The sequence below is a fragment of the Indicator indicator genome, chromosome 14 (genome assembly GCF_027791375.1).
Source record: "Indicator indicator isolate 239-I01 chromosome 14, UM_Iind_1.1, whole genome shotgun sequence".
NCBI classification, from domain to species: Eukaryota; Metazoa; Chordata; class Aves; order Piciformes; family Indicatoridae; genus Indicator; species Indicator indicator.
The window spans coordinates 10796391-10823637 of NC_072023.1; the positions used below are offsets into that span (position 1 = coordinate 10796391).

The following is a 27247-nucleotide window of genomic DNA, read 5'->3' on the forward strand; positions in this document are numbered from 1 at the left end:
TACTGCTGAAAGTTAAATAACTGCATGTGTGTATGATGCAGAAGTAGACCATGAGGTTTTCCAGTAAACAACAGAATCTGCTGGCAGTTTACACTGCTGTCATAGCAGAGATCTCTGTGGTGGCACTAATAGCAAAGCAACTAATAATGAGAGAAGGAAAGTCTACACCATCACTTTGAAAGACCCAGCATCAAAGTTCATGGTGGGTTTGCTTCTTTCCATCTCAGAGCAGAGCCAGGCAGTGCTCCCTGCTGCAGCTGTGTCATCCTCTTTGAATTTAGCCTCCACATGCTTTGCTTTGCTGGAGGGAGATTTCCCCGTGACATCAGTTGCTTAGGTTTCCTCTCCTTCCTTCCTGAGCCAACGGCACACAGCCCAGTCTTTGCAACAAGCAGAGGCTATGCCAGCCAGCAGAGGGAAAAGCCAGCCTTAGTGCTACATCCCAAATTCCCTTGACAAGAGAGTTTTGCCAGCTCCCAGTGTCCTCTGGGCAACATCTTCCACTACCAAACCCCTGGTGGAAAAAATGATGGATGCCTGTAAATACTGCTTTTTAAAAGTGTCCAGGAGGCAAGTGGACATGGCCTTGTATGATAAATTGTTGGCTGTAAACAGTACCTTGAAGGGCACAGTTTGGAAAGTCCTGGTGTGCTTTCCAGGTGCATCATGGGATACTCTGCCCCTTCTCAGCTGTGGGACATCCATGCCTCTTTTCCACACTGCAGAGACATTTGCCCATTGCTTTATTGACTGATGCTTTGCAAGTAGCTCATGTTCTTTTGAGGAGTGAAAAGCTTGCAGAGAAGGAAGCAGCCATGCAAGCACCTGGCGATGGAGGAGAAACACTTTCAAGAGCATACAAGTCCTGGTAGATCCTGTTCCAAAGATTCTGGATTGAAGAGCCGTGTCCAGCCTCTACAGCTGGGGCCAGGTTCCCTCCCGTGGCTGACAGCTGCCACAGCAGGAACCAGCAGCTCTCTGCAATACTGTGCAAAGCATACAAGGGGCAGATGTCTCACGCTAAAACAGCTTCTCCCAAGAATGGTATCAAAATTATGTCCCAGCCCTTGCCAGTTTTTGCCAAGGTCCTCGAAGAGAGAATGCTAATTGCTGTACACAATAATGGGATAGTCAGTTGGAACCCTTCTCACAGTAGATAGATTTCTGTAATGCTTCTCTTTACCAGGACTGGACCTGTTCTTGAGTAGACTGTCATTAAAGCAAGAAGATTTTTCTGATTTGACTAATGCAAGGTAGAAAGCACAGATTCATGAGCAGAGGGCAGTGCAACACATTTTTACCCAGCCTGCAGTCTATGAATCCTGTGTCTTTGCAGGCTCTACATTCTGGTCATCCCAAACAGGTAACAGTGGATGGCTGTCTGCTGGCACTCACGGTTACTGCTGTAGGACATGAGTAGGCTGAGTGCTCTGTGGGTGAATTATGCTAGTTTATAATTCATGAATGCTGTATGTTACCAGGTTTTTGAAACAACTGCTGCATAAACAGTCGATGCTACTAAGATGCTGAGCAGTGCATGATGTTGTGCAGTCGCCGGGCGTGCCAGGACCGGGCGGGAAGTCAGCACAATGCCTCAAGATATGTTATCAACTGTAAATGTGGCAGGAAATCATTAAGAGTTTCTGAGCTGTTCCCTGGGAAAAGACTACGTCCCGGCTCCAGCAAAGTCAGGAGCCTGACAGGGTTCAGGAATCAAAAGAAAAATTTGCTTTAATAAGTCAATGTCAGCAGCTTCAGCAGAGAGTGCTCTGCTCTGAGCAGGTCCAGTCCCCATAGGGTCAGAGTGGTGATGGATGGCAAGGCCTGGGGGAAGAACATCTGCCAATGTGGGGCACATGTGCCAAGGAGCTCTTTGTAGCTTATTTACTCCAGGCAGGCTCATCTGATGCTTTCTAAGGCTTTGGGTGCTGAGAGGTACAGACCTAGACAGGTCTGAATCTTCTGTCTCCAAAGCTTCATAAATCTCTATAGGGGAAAATAAATGAGAGCTTATTTTAAGGAGGCTGTTTGATTGTTCCATGTTCAGCTCAGGAGGGAGATTCACAGAGGCTGAGCTCTTTTGGAACAAGGGGTAAACAGTTTCCTGCCATCAGGAAGCAATCAGGAACTGGGACAAGGGTATGAGCCATGAGGGAGGCCAAACCAGGCACATGAAGGCAAGTATTTGTATGGAGCTCATTGAAAAGGGTTTGAAGGGGGTGGGGCATGATTTAATGATGATATCAGGGATTCCTGTGACTCATCACACTTGATGAATGGGGTAACTCTCACTTTTGTTGCAGATATGTCTGTCCTGAAAAACTTTTATGTTCTACCAGCAATATGTTTCTTTAATTTGTTTTCCCCCTGAATCCCACCTATCAGCCTCTAGTCAAGACTCAGAGGCTGTCTCAGCAGGTTAAAGGTCTTGGGAAATGAATGTGTAAATCTCATTTCTGGGCTGTACTTACAGGTGAACTTTTTTTTTTTTAATAAATTATGTAACTACTGAAAAATTTAATGTTCTGGGTAAAACAAAATCATCATACTATAATCAAGGGAGAAGAGCCAGATAGTTTTATTTCACAGTGTTCCTTTTCATACTGGAAAAGATGAGCAGACTAAGTCACTTTCTTCTCAAAGCAGAACAAAAAAGAAAACAACAGAGCGGAAAAAAAAATAAAAGTAGATAGAGACTAGACAGCCAAATTTCTAAATTTGAGTACCTGCAAAAATCCTACAAGTGAACTTGTAAAATCCATAATCTCCTGTGTTGATCAACCACCAGCATGCACCTAACTTCAAGCCTAATTTTGAGTGCCAAGAACAGCAGGAAGAGAGGCAAGTAGTTTGCTGCTGCCACTGAACTTGGTCAAGATGTGTACTCTATCTGTTCCACTATTTATTTTCTACAAACTATTTCAGTTTAGGATGATTGTTCCTTAAATTCAGAGCCTTGCTTACAAGCCTGCCAAAGGTGATACAAATATTTACCCTGCTGGATCTCTTATTGGTTATTCTGTAACAAGCATTCCATGTGTTATTTCTAACACAGAAAATACCAGAAATAAGCTGCCTTCCTTTTGAAAACTAGCGTTTACAGTCAGAATAATTTTTCTTTCCCCACAGTGAACAGTTAGAGAATTGGTGGCCCCTAAGACAGTGCAAGCTGGTCTGCCCTGACCAGAAAATGTTTTAGCATAAGACTCTTGAAACATGCTTTGTCCTGTTTTTTAGGTGGCACCAGTGTAGCACGCTGCTTAGAAACCAGTAGTCCTTTAACCTCTCATTGTTGATTAAAATATGCCTTTAAAAGGTCCAAAGAGTTTTTTCTTTTCTGAGACTCACAGTATGTATCTCACATATATGTCTTTGATTCTCATCCCACAGGAAAGAAAGAAAATACAGTTGAAGAACTAAGGCATATTTCTCCAGCAGGATTTCAAAGGGATAAACCTGCCTACCTGGACTACAAGGAAGTTTAGGACTACAAGGAAGTACCTTAAACTCACATAGAAACATTCCCTGGGACTGGTGATACTGCTGTTTAGCTTTGCTCTTGCTCAGAAATTTTCCACACAACCGCAGCCATGAATTTCCTCCGACGGCGTCTCTCAGACAGTAGTTTTGTAGCTAATTTGCCCAACGGCTACATGATGGACTTGCAGCGCCCTGACAACTCCACCAGCTCCCCGGTTTCTCCTGCTATGGAGAGAAAGCATCCACAGCCACCACAGCCCTTGCACTCTTCCTCTGCTGGCACCAGCATCTTCAGCTCCATCTCTAGTGCCATGAAGCAAACCACGCAAGCAGCTGCAGGTCTAATTGATCACTCGACCAGCCCCACACCTGTGGCCCAGAAACCCAAGATCCTCCTGGTGATCGATGATGCACACACAGACTGGTAAGTCATCATGATCCTTCCTGTTGAAGTCAACTACAGAGAATTTGGGGAATGAGAGGGATCTGGGAAGCATGGGGCATCTGCAGCAGGGTAAAGAGGTGCCTTCACATGTAGGTCACCAACTATGGCCCCAGGTCGATGTCTGTCTGGTGACTTGTATAAATGGCAGAGTGGGCTTTTCTCATATCTTTCTTGAAAACAAAAAGAAATGTTTATTTGGTACTCTTTGGCAAACTTCTTCATGGACTAAATATATAAGCACACGTGGGGCATTCTTGGTTCAGCAGGCTTAGATGAGCTGTGGCATCTAGCAGTGCTACTGAGAGATCACAGCTGAAGTGGTAATGTAGTTCAGAACCTTGGTGTGCTCTTTGTACTGACTCTAAAAATGAAAAGGGACTCAATCTCTCCAGACCTCAATCTCTCTTGAGCTTTTGTCTGTAAGCAAACCTGTAGATAAATTACAAAAAGATAACCCAAGCTTACTACTACCAATAGTAATCACTGAAGTTCATTCACTAGTCAAGCGAATTCCCTGCTAAGCATTGCAACTATTGGCAAAAGGCTCTCAGGCTCAGCTAAGCCCTAAATTTGTCTTGCTCATGCAGGTCTCCATTTACAAACAAAAGTTTAGAAGTTTGTTGCCCGTGATATTGGTCAGCAGAGGTCACTTTCCAAAGGGTAGGACAATTGAAGTCTTCTGAAATGTCAGAGAAATAACTTACTGCTTGCTTTGTGTTCCCTTTCAAAGTCAGCTGGTTCAGGAAACTTTAGGCAAGCTGACCAAGAGACTTATATGGGGGAAAATCTAGAGCATGTGTTGAGGAGATGCTCTTGTTTCGACTGCCAGCTTGTCACAACACAGGAAAAAGGGGGAGAGTAGCACAGGCAAGAGGACCATATTGAAGAATTCCAAATGAAGAAACTTAGGTTACAGGTCTTGGGCAGGGGAGATTATTTTATTGTTCTTTTCATCCCACACCACTGTTCATTTACTGCCACTCTTGGACTTGTCATTCCCAGGAGAGTGGGGACAAGATGGGACATGTCTCCCTGGGTGTATCTTCACAAAGGATGAGCTTAGTTCTTAGCTAGAATGGGGCAATGACTGAGTACAACTAAGTCAAGCTTCTTTAGCCAACTTGAATTGGCTAAAGCCAACTTGAATTGAAAAAAGTGAGATTTTTCTAAAAGGAGAAACAATTTTTAACTAAGTGGGAAAGTCCCTGATAACCTTATGATTTGCTGATCTAGTGGTTTTTTTAGCACAGTATCAGCTTCTTAATGCCAGAATGTTCAGGCAGCAGCACCAGTCTGGCTCATCTCTGAATTCTCCTTCCTGGATGTACTTCCAATTGCCCAGGCTGATGCTCTCTAACCTCCATATCTGCTTAGTGTTTTTGCAGTTCCTTGAAGATGCTGCCAGGTGGCAGTCCCTTAACATAGCATCCTCCAGCTGGGGATGCAAGTGTCTCTGATGCACAGCTCTACCATCAAAGGCTTAGCCAGCACTGCTTAATTCAAACACTGTAAACAGAGAGGAAAGCCTTAGCTCAAAGGCCAATCTTGTTTTTCCTTGAGATTAATGGTGCTAAAGGTAGTCTGGGCAGCAGAAAGGATGAAGAGGGGCTTGACTCTGGCAGTGTTTTCATGTTTTGAAATACACACTGCATTCAAATTTGTGCCTTTATACCTCCCAGCTGCTGTTCTGTCATGCAGACTTCGTGGTCTGTGAACTGAACTTGCCCAGGGAGCAGCAGCTGGGGGATACAAAGAGGAAATATGGCTACCCATGCTGTCTTCACATCTCTGTTCATGTAAGCACTCCACTCATCCTGCTGTCTTGGCTGTTCCTCTGCTGTCTATAAGTAGCAATTTCTACACATGATGGGAGAACCCTTTTATTTCTCCCAGCTGTCTACCTCAGTCTACAAGCTTGCAGACACCCAGTAATGCTGCTTGCAAAGGCTCCCTTGTCTTCACTTTCTCTAAGGTTTTAAGGGCGATGAACAAAATTAGTATGGATCACAGGATCACAGGATGGTTAGGGGTTGGAAGGGACCTCTGGAGATCATTGAGTCCAACCCCCCTACCAGAGCAGGACCATAGAATCTGGTGCAGGTCACACAGGAATGCATCTAGATGGGTCTTGAAAGCCTCCAGAGGAGGAGACTCCACAACCCCTCTGGGGAGCCTGTTCCAGTGCTCTGTGACCTTCACAGTGAAGAAGTTCCTCCTCATGTTGAGGTGGAACCTCTTGTGCTGTAGTTTATATCCATTAGCCCTTGTCCTATCACAGGGTGCAGCTGAGCAGAGCCTGTTCTCTCCCTCTTGACACCCAGCCCTCAGATATTTATAAACATTTATTAAATCCCCTCTCAGTCTTCTCTTCTCCAGACTGAAAAGCCCCAGGTGTCTCAGCCTCTCCTCATAAGGCAGTGCTCCAGTCCCTTAACCATCTTGGTAGCCCTCTGTTGGACTCTATTGAGTAGATTCCCATTCCTCTTGAACTGGGCAGCCCAGAACTGGATGCAATATTCCAGGTGAGGTCTCACCAGAGTAGAGGGGGAGGAGGACGTCCCTTGATCTGCTAGACACCCTCTTCTCAATGTACCCCAGGATACCATTTGCCCTCTTGGCCACAAGGGCACATTGTCGACCCATGAATACCTCGTTATCCAGCAGGACTCCCAGGTCCTTCTTCTCTAGCAGATCACCTCCTAACCTGTACTGGTGCAATTTATTATTCCTTCCCAGATGCAGGACTCTGCATTTATCCTTGTTGAACCTCATTAGCTTCTTCTCTGCCCAGCTCTCAGTCTGTCCAAATCTTGCTGAATGGCCACATGGTCTTCACTGGTATCAGCCACGCCTCCCAGTTTGGTTCTCAGGACAAAGCCAAAACCCCTAAAAGTGTCTCTGACCATCAAGAACAAGTCTTGCTCTCAAGACCTATCTTAAGTGTAAGCTTTTAAAATCCCACATTACTGTCTGGTGAGGCACTTTCTGACTAAGGACCAATTAGAGAGAAGTTGGTTTTGCAGCTGATTCCAGTGTTATGCCAAACGAATGCACAACTCAAACTCAAGTTCTACCTGACCATGGACAACTTATAGCCAGCAAAATAAATGCGAATTGTGTTGCTGGGCTGAGGAAATCTAACTTACTGCTCACTGTAATAGTGCTCACAGTGGCTAACAGGTATGCACTGATGCAAGGTATATGTATTTATGAGTGTATTGTGACATATGTATGACATCAAAATGAAGGAAACAACATACTGGCTCTTCCAAACACAGACTTCCATAGTTCTTTGTAGTATGGACAGAAACACATGCCTAGAAACTTCCTCAGCCTAAAAGTAGCATGTAATTCTTTCTGAGAGTCAGTACCGATGCAACCACTTCAGCAGGCCAGCAGTGCTACTTGACAGTTGATTTTCACATCTCCAGGACACTCAGTAAGCCCTTGAGAGCACCACTGGAGAGCAGTGTCTCTGTGGCTCTGTGCATGTTTATTCTTGGTGAGGTATTTCTGAGCAATGCCAGTCATCTTCTTGGTCTCAGCCAGGGTGTTACATGAGCTCAAGCTGACCAGCCCAAGGCAGCAGTGTTTGCCCTGTGAAAGCACAGCTGAAGAAGCTGGTTATCCAGGGATTCTGGCTGTCCACTCTGTGTCATGTATAGAAACAATCCCAGGGCTACAGAGGGTGAACAAAAACCTGTTGTAACTTCTATGCTGGTGTTTTTTGGGTTTGGAAGAAGCATCATGTTTGCAATGCGTTTCACTTCTGCCTGCTCTGGTTCTTGCTACTTGTGAAAGCTTTCTACTTGGTTTTCAAGAAACCTTTCCTTCTCCTTTGGAAATAATTAACTCACTATAAAAGATCCCCAAGAAATAACTATTGAAGAGCTACATTTATTTTAAGGGTGAGGGACTTCCACAATGCTTCCTTCCCTGTAGCAAGTTACATGGGCTTTACAACAAGGACTAGCTTGTCCACAGACAGGAAGGGTAAGAGACAGTGGAATCTGCCATTTGATTTCTCTTCTCTAAATGAAAACAACTTTCTCATAATTGCACATTGTAGCAATATTGCCAAACCAGACATTAATTTATCATCACTGTTTGTATTAGAGTAGAGGGAAAGAGCTGCAGTTGTGGATTAGGATGAGGTGTTGCACAAGAGCATGACGAAATGCTCCAACGATGCAACTAGGCAAGTGCATGTTGAATGCACATTAAAGTGACAAATGGCAGTCCTTTCTATTTTTAAGGAGCTGCTATGCTTCTGATGACACAGTATAGCACTTAACTTTTCTCACAGGTCTGGAGGAACTGAAGAGTATCCCCAGGAATCCATAGCCTGTCTTCCTCCATAAAATCCTTATCAGTCCTAACATGCATTAAAATTCCCTAGTTTATTCCAACAACAAAGTACTACAAAAATAATGTAAGGCCCACAGAATATGATCAGCTGCTTTCTGCATTAGCAGCAGTAAAGGAAAGGTATGTTCTATTAAAAGCAAGGAAACTCACCCAGCTTTCTGTGAAAATGGCAGTGTTTTGACAAATTTTCCATCTTTCTCCAAGAATTGGCTCCTAGAGCGTGGCAAGAAAGCACACAGTGAATCAGCCACATATAGGACATGCACAAGAGGAAAACACTATTTGTATGGTTCCCTTGTGCTCCTAACTTTGACAGGCAGCCCTTGGAGACACCTATAGCAGTGACTGTAGCTGTGTATTGGCACCTCTAACAGTGAATGTAGCTGTGTATTGGCACCTATGGCAGTGATTGTAGCTGTGTATTGGCACCTATGGCAGTAATTGTAGCTATGTATTGGCACCTATGGCAGTGATTGTAGCTGTGTATTGGCACCTATGGCAGTGATTGTAGCTGTGTATTGGCACCTATAACAGTGAATGTAGCTGTGTATTGGCACCTATAGCAGTGATTGTAGCAGTGTATTGGCACCTATGGCAGTGATTGTAGCTGTGTATTGGCACCTATGGCAGTGATTGTAGCTGTGTATTGGCACCTATGGCAGTAATTGTAGCTATGTATTGGCACCTATGGCAGTGATTGTAGCTGTGTATTGGCACCTATGGCAGTGATTGTAGCTGTGTATTGGCACCTATAACAGTGAATGTAGCTGTGTATTGGCACCTATAGCAGTGATTGTAGCTGTGTATTGGCACCTATGGCAGTGATTGTAGCTGTGTATTGGCACCTATGGCAGTGATTGTAGCTGTGTATTGGCACCTATAACAGTGAATGTAGCTGTGTATTGGCACCTATAGCAGTGATTGTAGCTGTGTATTGGCACCTATGGCAGTGATTGTAGCTGTGTATTGGCACCTATGGCAGTGATTGTAGCTATGTATTGGCACCTATGGCAGTGATTGTAGCTGTGTATTGGCACCTATGGCAGTGATTGTAGCTGTGTATTGGCACCTATGGCAGTGATTGTAGCTATGTATTGGCACCTATAACAGTGAATGTAGCTGTGTATTGGCACCTATGGCAGTGATTGTAGCTGTGTATTGGCACCTATGGCAGTGATTGTAGCTATGTATTGGCACCTATGGCAGTGATTGTAGCTGCGTATTGGCACCTATGGCAGTGATTGTAGCTGCGTATTGGCACCTATGGCAGTGATTGTAGCTGTGTATTGGCACCTATGGCAGTGATTGTAGCTGTGTATTGGCACCTATGGCAGTGATTGTAGCTGCGTATTGGCACCTATGGCAGTGATTGTAGCTGCGTATTGGCACCTATGGCAGTGATTGTAGCTGCGTATTGGCACCTATGGCAGTGATTGTAGCTGCGTATTGGCACCTATGGCAGTGATTGTAGCTGCGTATTGGCACCTATAGCAGTGATTGTAGCTGTGTATTGGCACCTATGGCAGTGATTGTAGCTGTGTATTGGCACCTATGGCAGTGAATGTAGCTGTGTATTGGCACCTATAGCAGTGATTGTAGCCGTGTATTGGCACCTATGGCAGTGATTGTAGCTGTGTATTGGCACCTATGGCAGTGAATGTAGCTGCGTATTGGCACCTATGGCAGTGATTGTAGCTGCGTATTGGCACCTATGGCAGTGATTGTAGCTGCGTATTGGCACCTATGGCAGTGAATGTAGCTGTGTATTGGCACCTATGGCAGTGAATGTAGCTGCATATTGGCACCTATGGCAGTGATTGTAGCTGCGTATTGGCACCTATGGCAGTGATTGTAGCTGTGTATTGGCACCTATGGCAGTGATTGTAGCTGCGTATTGGCACCTATAGCAGTGATTGTAGCTGCGTATTGGCACCTATGGCAGTGATTGTAGCTGTGTATTGGCACCTATGGCAGTGATTGTAGCTGCGTATTGGCACCTATGGCAGTGATTGTAGCTGCGTATTGGCACCTATGGCAGTGATTGTAGCTGCGTATTGGCACCTATGGCAGTGATTGTAGCTGTGTATTGGCACCTATGGCAGTGATTGTAGCTGCGTATTGGCACCTATGGCAGTGAATGTAGCTGTGTATTGGCACCTATGGCAGTGAATGTAGCTGCGTATTGGCACCTATAGCAGTGATTGTAGCTGCGTATTGGCACCTATGGCAGTGATTGTAGCTGTGTATTGGCACCTATAGCAGTGATTGTAGCAGTGTATTGGCACCTATAGCAGTGATTGTAGCTGCGTATTGGCACCTATAGCAGTGATTGTAGCTGTGTATTGGCACCTATGGCAGTGATTGTAGCTGCGTATTGGCACCTATGGCAGTGATTGTAGCTGCGTATTGGCACCTATGGCAGTGAATGTAGCTGTGTATTGGCACCTATAGCAGTGATTGTAGCTATGTATTGGCACCTATAGCAGTGATTGTAGCTGTGTATTGGCACCTATGGCAGTGATTGTAGCTGTGTATTGGCACCTATAGCAGTGATTGTAGCTGTGTATTGGCACCTATAGCAGTGATTGTAGCTGTGTATTGGCACCTATGGCAGTGAATGTAGCTGCGTATTGGCACCTATGGCAGTGAATGTAGCTGCGTATTGGCACCTATGGCAGTGATTGTAGCTGCGTATTGGCACCTATGGCAGTGATTGTAGCTGCGTATTGGAACCTATGGCAGTGATTGTAGCTGTGTATTGGCACCTATGGCAGTGATTGTAGCTGTGTATTGGCACCTATAGCAGTGATTGTAGCTGTGTATTGGCACCTATGGCAGTGAATGTAGCTGTGTATTGGCACCTATGGCAGTGATTGTAGCTGTGTATTGGCACCTATGGCAGTGATTGTAGCTGTGTATTGGCACCTATGGCAGTGAATGTAGCTGCGTATTGGCACCTATGGCAGTGATTGTAGCTGTGTATTGGCACCTATGGCAGTGATTGTAGCTATGTATTGGCACCTATGGCAGTGATTGTAGCTGCGTATTGGCACCTATAGCAGTGATTGTAGCTGCGTATTGGCACCTATAGCAGTGATTGTAGCTGCGTATTGGCACCTATGGCAGTGATTGTAGCTATGTTTTGGCACCTATGGCAGTGATTGTAGCTATGTATTGGCACCTATGGCAGTGAATGTAGCTGCGTATTGGCACCTATGGCAGTGATTGTAGCTGTGTATTGGCACTGTTATGTGGGTTGGACAGGCAGTATCTGTGCCTTGGAGGCTTCAAAAATGCATCCATAACTCACCTACAGCATCTACCTGAAAAAAAAAAAGTAGCCCAGACATGAATACATGCAGATAAGCACACATGAAAACACACAGCAGAGGAGAGTGGGACCATGAGTAAGGGGGATGGCAGCACTCCATGTGATGGCAGATGTGCCAGCTCCAGCAGCACCACCCCAAGTGGGAGGAAAATGTCCCGCCTCTGGCAGCTCCCTAGCCTGACATGCTGTTAAGTAAAATCATACTTTTGCTGGATTGGATTTCTCAGCAGATCAAACAGGATTTAGTCCTGTGAATTGTTAACCCCCATCCTCTGCAAATGTACTCAGCTCTCTAGCCTAATGCTTCATGTTTAAACAGCTTATTTGAGAAGTGATCAAGCATAGCTAAGGCTCCTGTTAATAACATATGCTAAAAACATTGCTTTCTGACCAGACAGCTTAACAAAGTTGTTCTTGTTGCATTTGTTAGATATCTTGGTTGCATTTGGAAAATATCACATGCCACTTTTCAAAGCCATTGGTGTGTTTTGACCAAATTTCAGGCTGTTTATAGTGCTAACAGTGTTATAGACTGTCTTGCACAAAATACATTTGCCCTATGTGCAGCAGCTGTACACATGAGTATTGTGCCCTGTTTCACAGAAAAGGACAAGCACAGAAGATATTTTAGGAGACACAAAATTTTATTGTTGTCTTCCGATCTACTTTACGATGAAATCTGTCTGGACGTACTGTTTTCAACAATTTAAAGATGAAGGAAGAGAAAAACTGTGATTAATTCTGAATTAAATCCCCTTCTGAAATGGTTCTTTGTATAACAATAATGTCATGATTCAGGTCTAATTATGGGCTGACCTGACAGGCTTACTATTTGATGCTGTTCAGAGGAAATTATCAATCCTTTTTTATTTAAAATAAAACTATTTTTACTTCTAATAGTACACGACAATATTGAGCCTTAAATAAGTCATTCATCCCAAAATATAACTGGTCAAATAATAGCAGTCTAATACTGAATCTTGGTAATATGGGACTTCCTAAATCCTACTCCTTTTTTTTTTGCGAGGAATTCCCTTGCAAAGATGTTCAGTGTGTGACATGAGTCGTTTCATGCTTTTGCTAGGCTGAAGATTATATACTAAGGCTTCCATCCAGAAGAATATTTATGTACTTAGATAAATATAATTATAAGTTCTAGAGTAACTTTTACATTTGGACTTCATTCTCATTTATCTTTATTATCATTATTCAGGAATTTGCAGGTTAAATTGCAAAGTTTTATCTATGTCCTGATAAGAAGCTCAGAATCACCTAACATGGTGGTAACTGGCAATAAATGATTATGAATTAGGTTTTATTGCACAGAAGTGACCGTCTGTGGTTTCAGAACTTGTGTGAAACTATGTGAAACTTAGGAGTAAAATTTATGTTTTCACAAATCTGGCTAAAAAACTTACACTTCCATTGTTTTGCCATCTCTACCCAGGACTGAATATTTCTGTTCATATTATTCATGCCAAAAGTGACTTGAGGATAAAATGGAATTTCAGGGAAAGAGGAGGCAAGTTTGTGTTAAATGTGTGTGTATGCACAGGTTTGGAAGCAGCATGAAGAGTTTCTGTACTCCTATCATATAGGCAAAAGGGTGAAAAGGAGGAAAGGCTGTCAAAGATATTCAATAAGTTGCATTTATCACATCACTCTCCAATCTGTTTTAGGTATATCAGCAACATGTCTGCCTGTATTTTTGTCCTGCATATGTAAAGCAGCTTGGGATCTAGTCCTCCTAAATGAAAGGTGATACAGAAATGTAAAGGATTAGTATCATTACAAAAATAGACACAAGGAATATGGAAAACATTCCCCACCAGGTTATAAATATGCTAATGCAAGTCAAATCTGGGACTTTAATTGCTTTACCAGAGTTCCTATAAATGCATAGAATTTAACCTCAGAATGTCCTGCCTCATCCTGTACATATTAAAAAATAAAAATAAGAAATCCCTCAGATGTATTTCTCAAGGTTTGTGAGCCAGATTTCTTCTGCTTGAAAGCCAGAAGCCCTGCCTCTGTCTTAGTTTGAATTAGTTGGTTCCCCTGCTCCTCAAGTTCAGGGAGGGAGAAGTGAGCTGGAGTAAAATATTGCACAATCCTCCAAAAAATGCTCCCCCTAGAAACAGCTCCAGGCCATACCATCTACATTGAGCAACATGGAAATGTTCCAGCAGTGGACTATTTTGATAACAGGCAAAATAAATGTGCTGCCTCAAGTTGTTGGTGTTGCCCACCACCACCACATACCCTGCTCCTCACCCAGGTTCCCCCTTCCCTCTTTGTGGCCAGGAGGAATGTGACTGTGATGTAGCCTGGGTTGGGGATCAGACCTATAGCAAAGTGTCCTTCCTCCCTTGACAGCTCAGAAACACACAGAAAGCCATACTCAAAAGCAATAGCACTGCCCCACCTAGTACCTCTTCTCTTGGGGGTGCTGGTTTTGACTACCCGTGTTTCACGAGCAGGAGGTGGCACAGGAAGATGCTGGGAGGCCAGTATTGTGTGGGACTCCATAGTTCCTTGAACAGAAAGAGTAGCCTGAATGGTTGAGTCTGTGATCACTGAAGTGCTGGTGGCTTGCCAACCCAGGTCTCCCTCAAAAGCAGTCCTTCAGTTCCCTGGCAGAAAGGGAGGACTCACAAAAGATTGAAAAAACCTTCTCCCTTCCTGCCCCAAAGCTTCCCTTTCTGTGTGCATTCAAGCCAAGAAAATCAGAAAATCCTTCCAGCTGTGTAGGATGAGACCTCAGACCTCATCAAGGACCTCAGCACGAAGACTTCCTTTATCCAAAAAAAAAAACCCACCCCAAGTGGGATGCCACCATCACAGCCCAATATGAACCTCTTTAGGAGAGGCATTTCCTTCCTTGATGCCATCCCCTAACTAGTCATGCCTCAGGGGTTGTTTTACAGTAACCAGAGTGGGCTGGGTCTTGTGACTCTTCCCAGAAGGCAACAAAAGCAGTCTGTTCCCACAGCCTGACCTCAGAAACCAAGGACCTACCTGCAGCACCACTGGGCTGACTCTTGAGCTGGTGTCTCCAGTGAGCCAGGTGGTAACAGCACCGAGTGCAAAATGATCTCCTCCTGGTGAGGCATGGGGCTAAGCACAGCCATAGTGTACCCATGGGCTGGAGCTGAAACTTTTGTGGAGTTCCAGTCAAAGTCTATTTAGAGTTACCTTTTGACCCAGCCCCAAACTGAGGTTTATCTGTTGGCCCCTCACTATCTTTCCGTACAGTGCAGGTGCCCTTTCCTTTTTTCTGCACTTGCCTTTGCTCCATTTAACCTGTAAGTCAGACCTTATATTTTGAAGTGTCAAAGCACACATCTGTCATGCTTACCCACTATCTTCAGCATCCTGACACCCTCCAACCCTGCCCCAAGGTGCCCTTACAGAATAGATATCAACTACTAATCAGTCCATCTCACGGCTGAACAGTGCACTAAGGTCTCTGGGTCACAGCAGATGTAGACAAAAGCTCTAGTAGGTTGCAGACCTTGTTATTTGTGGATGATTTTTCTCCTCTCTATGCTCTGGGCAATCAGGACTTGACCATCTCAAAAGTTCTTATTTGCAGCTGGGAACTGTTAAACTGGGGAGAGATGGTGAAGGGATTGAGGGCTGGTTCCTGAAAGGAAAACCTTCCTTGTTTTCACCCCTGAAGAAAAAAGGACACAAATGTATCTCTCCTCCCCCTTCCCATCCCCACTGCCTTTATAGTGTGTAGGGGCTGGGTGGGGGGGGGGGCGGTCTGGGCATTCCAGTGGCTGCTGGCCAGTATCCTGGAAACTGTCTCCTTTTTCCCAGTCCCAGCCCTTTTTATGAAGGAGACAATGCGGACATACAGTGAGTGCCTTGTGCATCACTTGGGCCCCCAGGCCCTTTGACATGGGGATTTCATACAGTGGCTAACCCTCTCCCTCCCTGAGGAGGTTCCCCCACATCCAACTCAGGGAGCTTCAGCCTTGTTTTTCTAAGCTTATCCAGAAAGAAATTACATGTCTCATTTTCCCAAGGGTCTTGAGAGAAGTATGTATAATGTGACTCCAGGGAAATAATTCACAGAATTTACTCATGGATATTTATCCATTTATTTACGTGGGCAGCTCTCTAGTGTCCCTGTACCTTGGGAAGAGCTGCTTGAGCAATTTATCTAGCTGATGCTTGACACCTGGGCCTCTTTTTCTGTTCCTCACCTGTGCAGAGCATTTTCCAGCCTGGCAGAAGTTGTGCAGTCCCTCGCTGCATCCCTGATCTCTCTGTTTCCCACAGATCCAGAATTAGACACTGAAGTAGTCCTCTGAAGCAGTTTCAATATGCTTCTTTACACCAAGAGAAAACAAACAAACAAGAGGGAAGGGAGAAGAAATAACTCCAGGAAAGACAGTACAGGATCTGCACAAATAGCTTCTCCTCAGTTCCTGTGCTCAGGCTGATGGGTTAAGCACTCATTGCACCTCCTTTTGTTCTAATGCAGAAAGAGAACAAGGCAGATGTAAGCAGCCATTTATCAGACAGAGAGAAATTGCAAGATGCTCTGTGCTCTCCTAAGAGAAGTAGCTTGTGAGTTTTGGCCCTTTGCTGCTGATCCTGGAAGATTCTACTCCATTTGTGGGAGTTGCTTCTCTTGTGCCATGTTTTCCCACGAGACGTGACCAGCACAGGGGTGCAGGCTGGCCCCGGCTTCCTGTCCCTGTAACCCGCTGGTCCAGCTCTCCCTGCCCTGGACCTGGTGACATGCAAATGCTTTGACACAGAGCTTTGAACCCCATGAGAACTGAATCCTTGTGTTTGCAGAATATGGGTATTAGTATGAAGGTGCAGAGAAACCATGAGCATTTGGGCAGCACTTGCACAGGTGCACTAAAAGCTGTCCTGTCTGTCAGTGACAGCAGTGAAATGAAATCTGGTATTTGAGTGTCTTACAGTTGTGTTTGCCCTCTCAGATGAGTGCTGGCATCTCTTGCTCAGATGCTTTGCAAACACCTAAGGACACAAATGTTCCACATGGACTTTCTGTGAATTAGCTTTTATGTAGGTAACTGGAGGTGAATTGATCACTGATTTTCCCCTGGTGCTGTTAAGGATGCACTCCATATGTGACAGAAAATTGTGTATATGCTTCCATCAGCCACAGCTGCTGTGCAGACTGGGACTGTTTCATGGTAGCTCTGGAAAATAAGTTTTTATTCTTTCCAAATTACTTCATAAGAAGAGGCATCAGGTTTCTTGTGGCCCTGTAGTCATGTCAGGCTGAGGCAGAAAGGAGAAGTTATGTTTGTTTGATGCCCTTGCACCCAGGAAATCTATTCTTTTCCAGAGCATGTGGCTCCTTTACAAAGAGGGGGGGATTCAAGGCAGCCTTTCTCCCAGGAACTATGGCAGACCTTTGCTCTTTATTATGGTGCTTCCTCCCTCCCAGCCAATGCAGCCACATTTGAATGCATTGCCTAGCACTGTAAATCCCACCCAGGAGCTGCTCTTGAACATGGCCCTGCAGTTTTCTTCAGTCAAAACATGTTTACATGGTCATTTACTGAGATCACAGGAACCGCACCACCCCATCTGCACCCTGCCTAGCCAAATTATAATGCTGTGTTCTGGTAGGTTGAACATCTGACATGCTTTAAAATAAAAGGGATAATCAGCCAAGCAGTGGTCAGTGCTGCAGGCTGCCCAGGAGCAGGGGGTAGATTTGTGTGGCCAATGCCTTGGCTGGTGTTCCTGAGCTAGAGGATACCAGATAATGCTGCTCCTGGAGCAATGAGCTGCATCTCTGATCACTGCCAGTTGCCTGGCTGGGGATGAATGGGAACACTTCTGAAGCTCCCCAGAATGGCTTTGGACTGTATTTCTAGGTACTGCTCTCTTGTTGTACTACAAGCTGCCTAGATAACCCTGCAGCATGTCGCTTCCTAGGCAGAGGTCTGGAAGAGCCTTGCTCAGGTGTTTTTTAGGGAGGTCTTGCATAGCCTCACCTGCCAGAAACATCCATCTGTCTTTCTCCTGCATCCCCACCAGAGCAGCCTGGTCTTTCTTTTCTCCATCTCATGTCCACTGTATGGAGCAGAGGCCATTTCATACAGTGCACATTACTGACCGAAAGGGTTTCCCTCGTGCAACAGGGGTATCATGATATTTCCACAGAATTAGCAATGAATCCAGCTTGCTTGAAATTTCAGGGGCTCCAAGGAGAGGCTAAAGCCATTTTTCATTTCATCATGATAGCCTCTAATGCCCAGGGGCTCCAAAACCCCAGGTGTGAATTGAAAACACCACTCCATTTCAGAGATGTTTCAGTAAGAAGTGTTTCATTCTTTCCCCAGGCTGTGTCAAAATGATGGGCTGACCAAAATATTTGGCTGCAAATTGCTTAGCACCTGTAGTCTTCACAGACTCTTGGAGCAGGTTAACTCTCCTGGGAGGCTGTCTTTGAAAGAAAGTGATATATTGTGCTGTTAAAAGAAAGTTATCTCAGGCATGGGATGAGACATAGGAAAAGGGATAAGAAGGAGAGTCCCATGCAGTGTCTAAGTTGAGGACTCTTGCTCTATTCCAGTGACTCCTTCTGCTCCATGTGCCCTCTGTGTGACTATCCATAAGCAGAGCCAGTACTGTAGAGATGGGAGAGAGAATATTTTTTAACTATGTGAAGGCTAATTTCCTGGACTAGGCAGTGGAAGCCTCTGCTCCATCTGCACAGGGCTGAAGACTGGTTAATCACACTTCATTACAAGCTGAAGCAAAGCAGCACCAAGGAGTTTTCAATCAGCTGGTCAGCAAAGAGGAGAGGCCATAGAGGGAGGAAGTGTGTTTCATAAATGTGGGTAAGGAGTATATATATTATGAGCATGCTGGGAATAAAAACAAGCTTGTAACAGTGAATAGTGCACCTCAAGTTTCAGACCAGTTCCCATGGGCCCACTTAAAGCTTATTCCAGTTTTTGAGGCTGGTTCCAGCAACATCCCCAATGTTTAGAAGTGAGGAATGTTGCCAGACCCTCTAGAGCCATGCTTCCAGAAATATGATGGAATTATTAAGTGCAGTTAACATTCCTGTTTATTGTTAGAGGCATGATGTCTCAGCTTGTCTGCCCAGTCGCATTTTTTTCTCTGCTACACTCCTGAATTCATAAAAGGGAGGGAAAATGGTCAGATCTCTGCTTTTTGTACTGCATATGAGTTGTTTGAGCCACTTAGTCTTGGTCACACCTGGCTGCTACACTGTCCCTCTCTGACATCTATGCAGAGGTCTTATTAACACCATGCTGATGGATGTGCTGTCTGAGAAGAGAAGTGTGATCCAGTCTTCAGATATCCTCATTAGAATGAAGCAGGAAACTTTTGACGTTTTTAATGTCTTTCTCTAATAAAATGAAAACTTTTGAGCCAGAATGACAAAACATAACAACTTCTTTATTTACATTTCCCATTTCTGGGGGTAGGGACCATTCAGCTGAAAACTGTCGTGTTTCAGCCATGGGGAAAATTTCCTTTCTACTGTCTGTCCTTTTTTTTTTTTTTTTTTGGCACTAATAGACACATAGTAAAAATGTGAGCCAGCTTCCCTTTATTTTGCTAATACTATAAAATAGGGAGCAAAGCTGACTTTCCCTCATTTTCCTTTACTTCTTTATTCTGTCCTCTCTTTGCCAATTGGAAAGAGAATGCTGAGGGTTACTTTGTTTCTGGAAACAGCAGGGCTCAGCTGCATTTTCGATGTTCTACAAATCCTTCTGTCAAGTATGGGGGAAAATATTCACAGGGAAAATTATATTGGCAATTGACTAATTGACTAATAATTGACTAATCAATGTAAGTGGCATTATGCACAAATATTAATACAAAGCTACAACTGCCTGATCTTTTCCTGTGTCAACCTTCCCCACTCAGGAGCAACCTATTCTGAGAGTGTTTTGTCTGCGTAGTATGTGCAGCTAGGAGCAAAGATGGTGGAAGGTATATGTGCTTCTCATGACTGCTCAACTCCAAAGGAAATAACAGTTTCTCAATTCAGGAGAAGAGATCCCTCACTGGTGACACTGTAGATGCAGATATTGTTTCTCTAAATTAGCAACAGAAAGATACGCAGAATTGAAAAGCAGCTCTGCAGTAATAAAGAGAAGAGCCTTAAAGATCTGTGCTCAACATCAGAAGTTTCCAATGCTGTGCCATATGTTGCTCTCCTTCTTTTACAGAATAGAGGTTGAGTATTAAGTATGATATACCAAGGAATCATTGATTAGAGGTGTTGCTCTGGAAAAGATTAGGAGAGCATTTGGTTTTCGGTTTGAAAATAAAATTAAAAAGTCACAAGCCTTGAAGGAACTTTCCAATGTGGTTTTCATCTGGCTTGGCAGGTTTGTTCAGGAACAGAAAGCTGAAAGAAGATAGGAATTAGGAAAACATGCTGTGAACCGGATAGAAATCCTGCAGCAAAAAGGGAAATGCAGAAGCAAAACAGTGTGAAAAGAAAGCCAAAAAATCTTCTTTAACCATGTTTGTCTCTCTTGTTTCTTCTGCAGGGCCAAATATTTTCAAGGGAAGAAGGTGAATGGAGAATTTGATATCCGAGTGGAACAGGTCAGTGACAACTAAATTTGGCTCTAAGAAATGCGTGTAGACAGGACTGAGGTCTTAATGACACATAATCTGTGGATGTTTCTTCTCCTGAAGAAAGGAACTATTGAGGAGATAGAAGATATCTTTTTTTTATAGAATTGTAGAAACTCTAAAGGAAAATATCTTATTGGGCCACCCCTTTATCCTCACTACCTTTGCAGAATCAGTCACTATTTCATTGTAAAATGAAATTTTCTGCTCTGGCAATGGGATTATAGTTTCTTCCATTGAAAGACTACCTCACAGCCCATATATATGCCTGAGGAGATGCAGAGCCAGTATGCCACAGTATACATTGGTAATGTTGCGTTCCAGATGCAAACTGTATGTCTTCTGACTTACCCTAATTTAAGCCTAAAACCTTTGCAAATTAACTACACATGCTAAAAAACTTCTCATCCATTGAAAGGAACAGTAAGGAGGTTCATAGCCTGGTTTTGGATGTGCTTTGCAGGGCACTGCACAAAATTCTCTGTTTCTCTGTTGGCCTTGGCACCAGCCATTCATTTCAGCTGAAAACTCTTCATGTTGGAGTCTGTCCCCTCCTCTCTGTGCTGCCAAAATGAAGTCCCAGTGCGGACTGAGACTTTGGATGCTCTTGTGAAAGTAGAAATGATTGTTAATAATCATCTGATGGCACCTAACTTAAAAGCAGGCATAAGAGGAGCAAAATGCAGTGATGAGATGGTTATCCTGAAAGTGTCATAGGCTTGTTTTATACTCATTAGGGCTACAAAACTGCTGGGAGGGATAAAGAAAGCTGGTGGATGCTGTTTGAATGGCCTGATAATTTGTCTTTTTAACCCGTTGATTCTGCACCATTTGTGTCTGTGCACAAATGCATGTGTGAGTGTTTGTGGAATTATTAGTGTCCAGATGGATTCCTTCAGGGATCCATATTGAGAATGGTGCTGTTCAGTATCTTCATCAATGATGTAGACAGAGAGATATGAGTGCATCCTCATTGAGTCTGCTGATGACATCTAGCTGAGTAGTGCAGATGACAGGATTGAGGGATGGGATGCCATTCAGAGGGATCTAGACAGGCTGGAGAAGTGGGCTCAGGTGAACCTCATGAGGTTCAATACGGTGAAGTGCAAGGTCCTACACCTGGGTCAGAGCAATCCTCAGTACCAATACACACTGGTGGATAATGAGATCAAGAGCAGCCCAGCAGAAAAGCACTTAGGGGTACTAGTGGATGAGAAGCTGGACATGGGCCAACAAGGTGCACTTGCAGCACAGAAGGCAAGTTGCATCCTGGTCTGCATCAAAAGAAGCAAGGCCAACAGGTCAACAGAGGTGGTTCTGCCACTCTGCTCTGGTGAGTACCATGTCCAGCTCTGGAATCCTCAACACAAGAAGGACATGGACATGCTGGAGCAGGTCCACACTGAGGCCATAAAGATGATCTGAGGGCTAGAGCACCTCTTTTATGAAGACAGGCTGAGAGAGTTGGGATTGTTCAGCCTGGAGAAGAGAAGGCTCCAGGAAGATCTTATAGCAGCATTTCCGTATCCGAAGGGGGTCTACAAGAAAGCTGGAGAGGAAATATTTCTGATTACAATGTAGCAGTAGGATAAAGGGCAGCAGTTTTAAACTAGAGCAGGGTAGATATAGGATGGACATTAGGAGGAAGTTCTTTACAATGTCGATAGTGAAATACTTGAACAAGTTGCCCAGAGATGTGGTGGAGGCCCCATCTCTGGAGACATTCAGAATCAAACCTGAGCAGCCTGATCTAGCTGAAGGGTGTCCCTCTCACTGCAGTGGGAGCTGGACAAGATGACCTTCAAGGATCTCTTCCAACCCGATGCATTCTATGATTCTATGATTAATGGAGTGGTTGTGAAAAATTTCACAAAATTTCTCAGTACCAATTGCCCTTGGCAAGGTGTTTCTCCTCTTTTCAAAGAGGTGATGCCCAGTTGCCTATCTCTATACATAGCACACACATTAGATGAAAGGCTGTGTCTGGAATAGAAAAGTTAGCAAGTAATTTTTTTGCAACTGTGATTTATGAACACTTCATTTTCCTCTTTTTATTGGTATCACAGTTGTCGGAACTGGGTGGTATTAGCAAGAACAATTCTCAATCACACTTCCTTACCAACATCTTTATATTGCTGGCTGCCTTAATAAATGTCCTAAAAGAAAGAAAAGGAAAAAAAAAAACCCACAATTCTCAAACAGAAAGCATGGAATTGAGTAATATTTTGGTCTTCAAACCTCTGAATCCATCCACACCACTGCTGAGAGCAGAGTCAGCTTCAAAGCTAGAGCTGGTACTCTTCAAAATGACCTGTTAATCCTTTCCTAAACCTCCAGCCTCTTCCTTTCCCGTCATAGTCCTTCTCTTCAAATGTTATTGCACTTCAGATCCTTACAAAGGAATTGTCTTCAAATGGTCAGTGAGTGGAGAAGTGCAGAAGGGGATTTTTGCTTCTTGATGGCTTAAACCCATAATTCCCCTTTGCCATTGTCTCTGGGTAGCTTATCACAATCCCCAAGTATTCTTTCAGGGAGACTTTCACAGTCTGCCTCTTGCAATCCTTCACATCATAGGCTGAATATTTGAGACAAGGCACCAAGGAAAGACCATAAGGTTAGTGTAACTGTGCTAGGGAGGACCATTGCCAGACCCCTTGCAATGGGTAGGAGGTTTGAGGAACAATGAACAAGGGTCTTGACTGCTTCCCCTCATCCCCTCCCTGCCCCTCAGATCAGGCAGCCAAGCCTCCACGTAGTGGGCAGTGAACTACTCTTGAACTCCCTCAGACCTCAAAAGCAGAGGGGATGATCACTTTCCCCAGCTGGATCACTGTCTGCCAAGGGAAATACAGAAGCTGCATTGTCATGGACAGTCCTTGAATCTGACCTCAGGCCCCTCTGCACGTTGTTGAGGCCAAGATAGGGGCACTGCTTTCTTCAAACTCTGGCTTCTTGTACCCTTCTCTTTTTTGCCCATCCCTCAGTGTTTCTTGATATTGAATTTTTCTTCACTGCCCCTACCCTGATTGTCTGGAATCTTCCTTGCTTTTTCATCCTCTTCCACAAGCACAATCCAGAAGCCTGAATTGTTGTGGTCCCCTGAAGCCGAACATGGGCCCTCTTAAACTGAAATACAAATATTCTTCTACTGTCTCCTTAGAGAAGGGAAAAGAAAAAAAGGCAACCAGAGAATAACTGTGTCTACCATCTTGGCCTACAGTTTTCTTTTTGAGTTCCCAGCTTCTTCTCTTTTGAGTTACCAATCTTCACTACTGTACGTGGCCCATAAACGGCACACAGGCTGTGCCATGGTACCCAAGCCCTAACCTGACTGTTTCAGTTCTGAATTAACTCTGTATCATATCACAGTTCAACTCTCAGGCACCTATTGTGCTGCTTGGTCTGCTCAGTAAGTTCATTTAGTTTTTCAGTTTTCCATTTTATCCTGCTTAAGATAACCACAGTATTGACTCTGCCAGAAATTCACTCTGCCTTAGGAAATGGGGGTTTTATATTTTATAGGAAGAAAACCCTTTTGCTCTGAAAAACTAAGTAACAAAAAAAAAAAAAACCAGAATGGCAAAAAGCAGGGAAAGGAAATACCCAAATGTTAAATACTCTTGAAAAACCACATTGGGAAAAACCAACTGCCCATTTCTTTTCTGACCCTGCTAGATTTTTTTGCCATTCTTGCAAGGATGTTCTGTTGTTAGTTTAAACAAAAGAGTTTGACTGGTTGCTTTTTAACTTTCATGTCTATCTCTAGTACATCTTATTTCCTTCTTAGCAAGCCATTTCTGCAATCTTTGGAGGAAGCAGAACAGGATAGTAGGTGATTTTTTTTTTTTTAAGTCATGACATCACTTATTTGTAATGGAGCAGGAGTGCTGAAAGCAGCACTGTCTCTCCCTCTCTCAGCAGCGGGAAGTCAGTTATCTAATCTGGTTAAACACCCCTACCAGCTCTCTGAGCTGCCTCTCCCCCTTGGCTGTCATCCAAGGAATGCAAGACGTATGCAATAATACTGTCTCACTCCACCTATCCCCCACACCCAACACTGTGGAAGGCATTGGCTGATTTCAGCCAAATTGGAGAAACAGGCAGAAGTTTCAGGATACTCAGACGCTGGATAATCTGCAGGGAAGAGACTGTTAAATGCCATCCTGCTCCTCAGGGAGCTGCTTTTCTAAGTCTCAGCTTGTCTGGAAATGGGTTTTATGGACTCTCAAAAGGTTTCTGGTTCTTTAGCACAGAAATGTGTTGCATTACCTCGATACGACCCCCAGGTTGTGGTTCTTCATCTAGGTTCTTCTGTCATTTGTAAGAGACAAGAGAAACTGTGGGCACCACCTGGTGCCGGTGAATAGGAGAGGGAGTTGTCAGGGACACTGATGGGTACACCCTCTCTAGTCTTTGCTGTCTTCTGTCCTTCATTACAATTAATGTGAGGCCTGGCTTCATTTCTATCTTTGTTTCTTCTCTTCTAATCTTCAGTGTAACACCCAAACCATATTTATTAATATGCTTTAGAGGCTGGGCAATTTACTATTGCCCACCCCTGACTGAAATCAAGGCAGGCAACACCACTGCTTTCTCCTTGCTGGCTGCAGAGGTAGAAGCACAGGACTGAGTGAGAGCTGGGGTGGTGGGAAGCAAGTGCTCTTCCGAATCAGGACCCCATTTTCTTCAGAGGCAGTTTGGATTACATTTGGATTATTTGGGTATTTTTCCACTACAAGTTCTTCTGCAGCAATGATAGTCACTCACAAGACTGAATGATCCACTGATCAAAAAGTGAAAATCTTTTTGACCTATTTGCATTAAAATCCTGATGGTTTAAGTCTTACACCATGTGGGTAAACCCCTAATCTTTAAGGAATAGCTGAGTCTAAAAATACTATTGCTATTTTATGCTAAAAATGAGGTTCTTGGATTTTTAATTCTATTATTGCTTTTACTTGCTTTGTAATTTCTAGCTTGAGAACTGCAGCATATACATCTCCAGTTCTTTTCTCTAGAAATAAATATGCTAGATAAATGTCTTTAGAAATTAAAGGCATGTTTGATTAATGCCTCTAACGTTAAATTGAGCTTAAAGAAAAAATCTTAAAGTGCCACAGGAGCTGACCACATTGCTTTTATTCTCCCTAAAATTAATTTTATTTTTATCTCCTCAGTCCTTCACTGGCCAGGGGACAGAAGGCATTAGGAAATACTGCATATTTGAGAAGAGGAAGGAATTATACCATAACCCTTATGCTCTATTGAATGTTTTCCATCACTACAGGATACTGGTAGTAATTCAGCACATCTTTTCCCACCCTGTCTGCTCTCTCCCAGAGAAAACTAAGCTTCCCATGCTCTAAGGAATTCATATGACTCTGGAGTTTCCCTTGTGGGTCATAACATACCCTTAGTGGGGGGTCTCTTTGGGCATTAAACATGCTCCATGCTCAAGGGGGTTGCCACATGGCCATAAATTCCCAGCACACCCAGGCTGGGAGCCTAAAAGGACAGGAAAGACAGGGCTGAGATCTGGACAACCATAGACCCATCAGACAGACCATGGCACTGTGGGAAGTGATGATGCACAGGTGAGTGGGACACTTGCCACCTGTCCAGGAGAGAGAAGGCCACAAAGCAGATGTGCAGAGCAGGATCATTAGGATGGTCGTGGAAGCTTGACCTATGAGAAGAGGCTGAAAGAGCTGAGTTTGTTTATTAAACAGAGGCTGAAGATGACAGAGCCACTTTTAATAAATACACTGGCTTAAGGGAAGAATTCATGACATGATGCCTGCAGTAGGAAGGAGTTAAGACCCTATGGCTCTGGTGGGAAAAATTCGTGACGTGATGCCTGCAGTAGCAAGGAGTTAAGACCCTATGGTTCTGGTGAGCTTTTCCAGTCCTGTGCTCTACATTGACCATTGAGAGCCCAGGAGGGAGATAGCAGAGGACAAACCCAGCTGGCAATAGCAAGCAGCATTTCGTAGAGAAGTGCCACCTTTGGGGTACATTTCCTTCAGGTATTCATCTCTCCTGGCATTGGGAAACTGATGGCAAAGGCAGGTGAAAAGGGTAAAGGGGGAGTGACAAGGCCAAGAAGCTCATCTAAATTTTTATTCCTGTTGTCTGTCCACCCATCTGCTTCCCACCATTTCCTGCTGTGATGAGGTGGGTCTGTCTGTCCGTCGGAGACGCATTCTTCTTGCACAGCTCATTCACTTGTTCCCCCTGCCTGGTTTATTTTCATGGAGTGATTATTCAGTGAACTTCTATGTATTTGTTTCTGGAAAAGTCTTGTGGTATAGATTATGACTCTATTGGCAGCATTGTCAGGAAAAATTTGTGCTTGGCACTCACAGAAGATAATTGTAATACAAATCATGAATTCCAGCTCCTTTGTGTTTCCTGTCCTAAAGAGGTATTTTTCATGTGTGGCATAAAGTGGTCCTTTCAAAAGGCAGAACCTGATGGGCCCATGTGTCATGAGAGGGAAATTAGCCTCTCATCAAATAACTGTATGATTTTTATTCATTACATATTTAAGGGGTTTTTTTTTTCCAAGTGAAAGCCAAAAAGCAGTTCAAGAACAGTGACAGCAGTTCTCATAGCTTTGCCACATACAAGCACTCAGAAGTCATGAACTAAAGGAGCTGGAGAAACAGCAAGAATGGTTAAAAAAATCATCAATTTATTACATAAATAGTATCTTTGATATCTTTCTCTTAATTTCCCTTTATAGAGTTCATGTTTTTGATCTTTTTCCCAGGATCAAAAGGTTTAGAAATGTGTTTTTGCTAGAGCTCCAATTCTCAAACAGTCACACAACTTCCACAAGCTCTCCTCAGAGCCATTCACAAGTCCTGAAACTATGATGCCTGCTCCTGGGCTACAGACAGCTCTGATGCTGAAGGTCCACATGCCTTTACCTGTGTGAGCACCTTTTGGGCCATCAGTTCTGATGGCATTTGGAACTGTCTCTTCAGCAA

At 44.0% G+C, this 27247-nt stretch overlaps 1 protein-coding gene across 2 annotated transcripts in view; it reads left to right on the forward strand.

Moving 5' to 3' along the window:
- Positions 1-3590: 3590 nt before the first annotated feature.
- The window catches only part of SYN3 (synapsin III), a 172290-nt gene continuing 148633 nt past the window's right edge, over positions 3591-27247 (forward strand). For both annotated transcript variants that reach the window (XM_054387008.1, XM_054387006.1), the window contains exons 1-2: positions 3591-3904; positions 20168-20225. In XM_054387008.1, coding sequence (XP_054242983.1) covers positions 3591-3904; positions 20168-20225 — 372 coding nt within the window. The remainder of the gene's footprint in view (positions 3905-20167; positions 20226-27247) is intronic.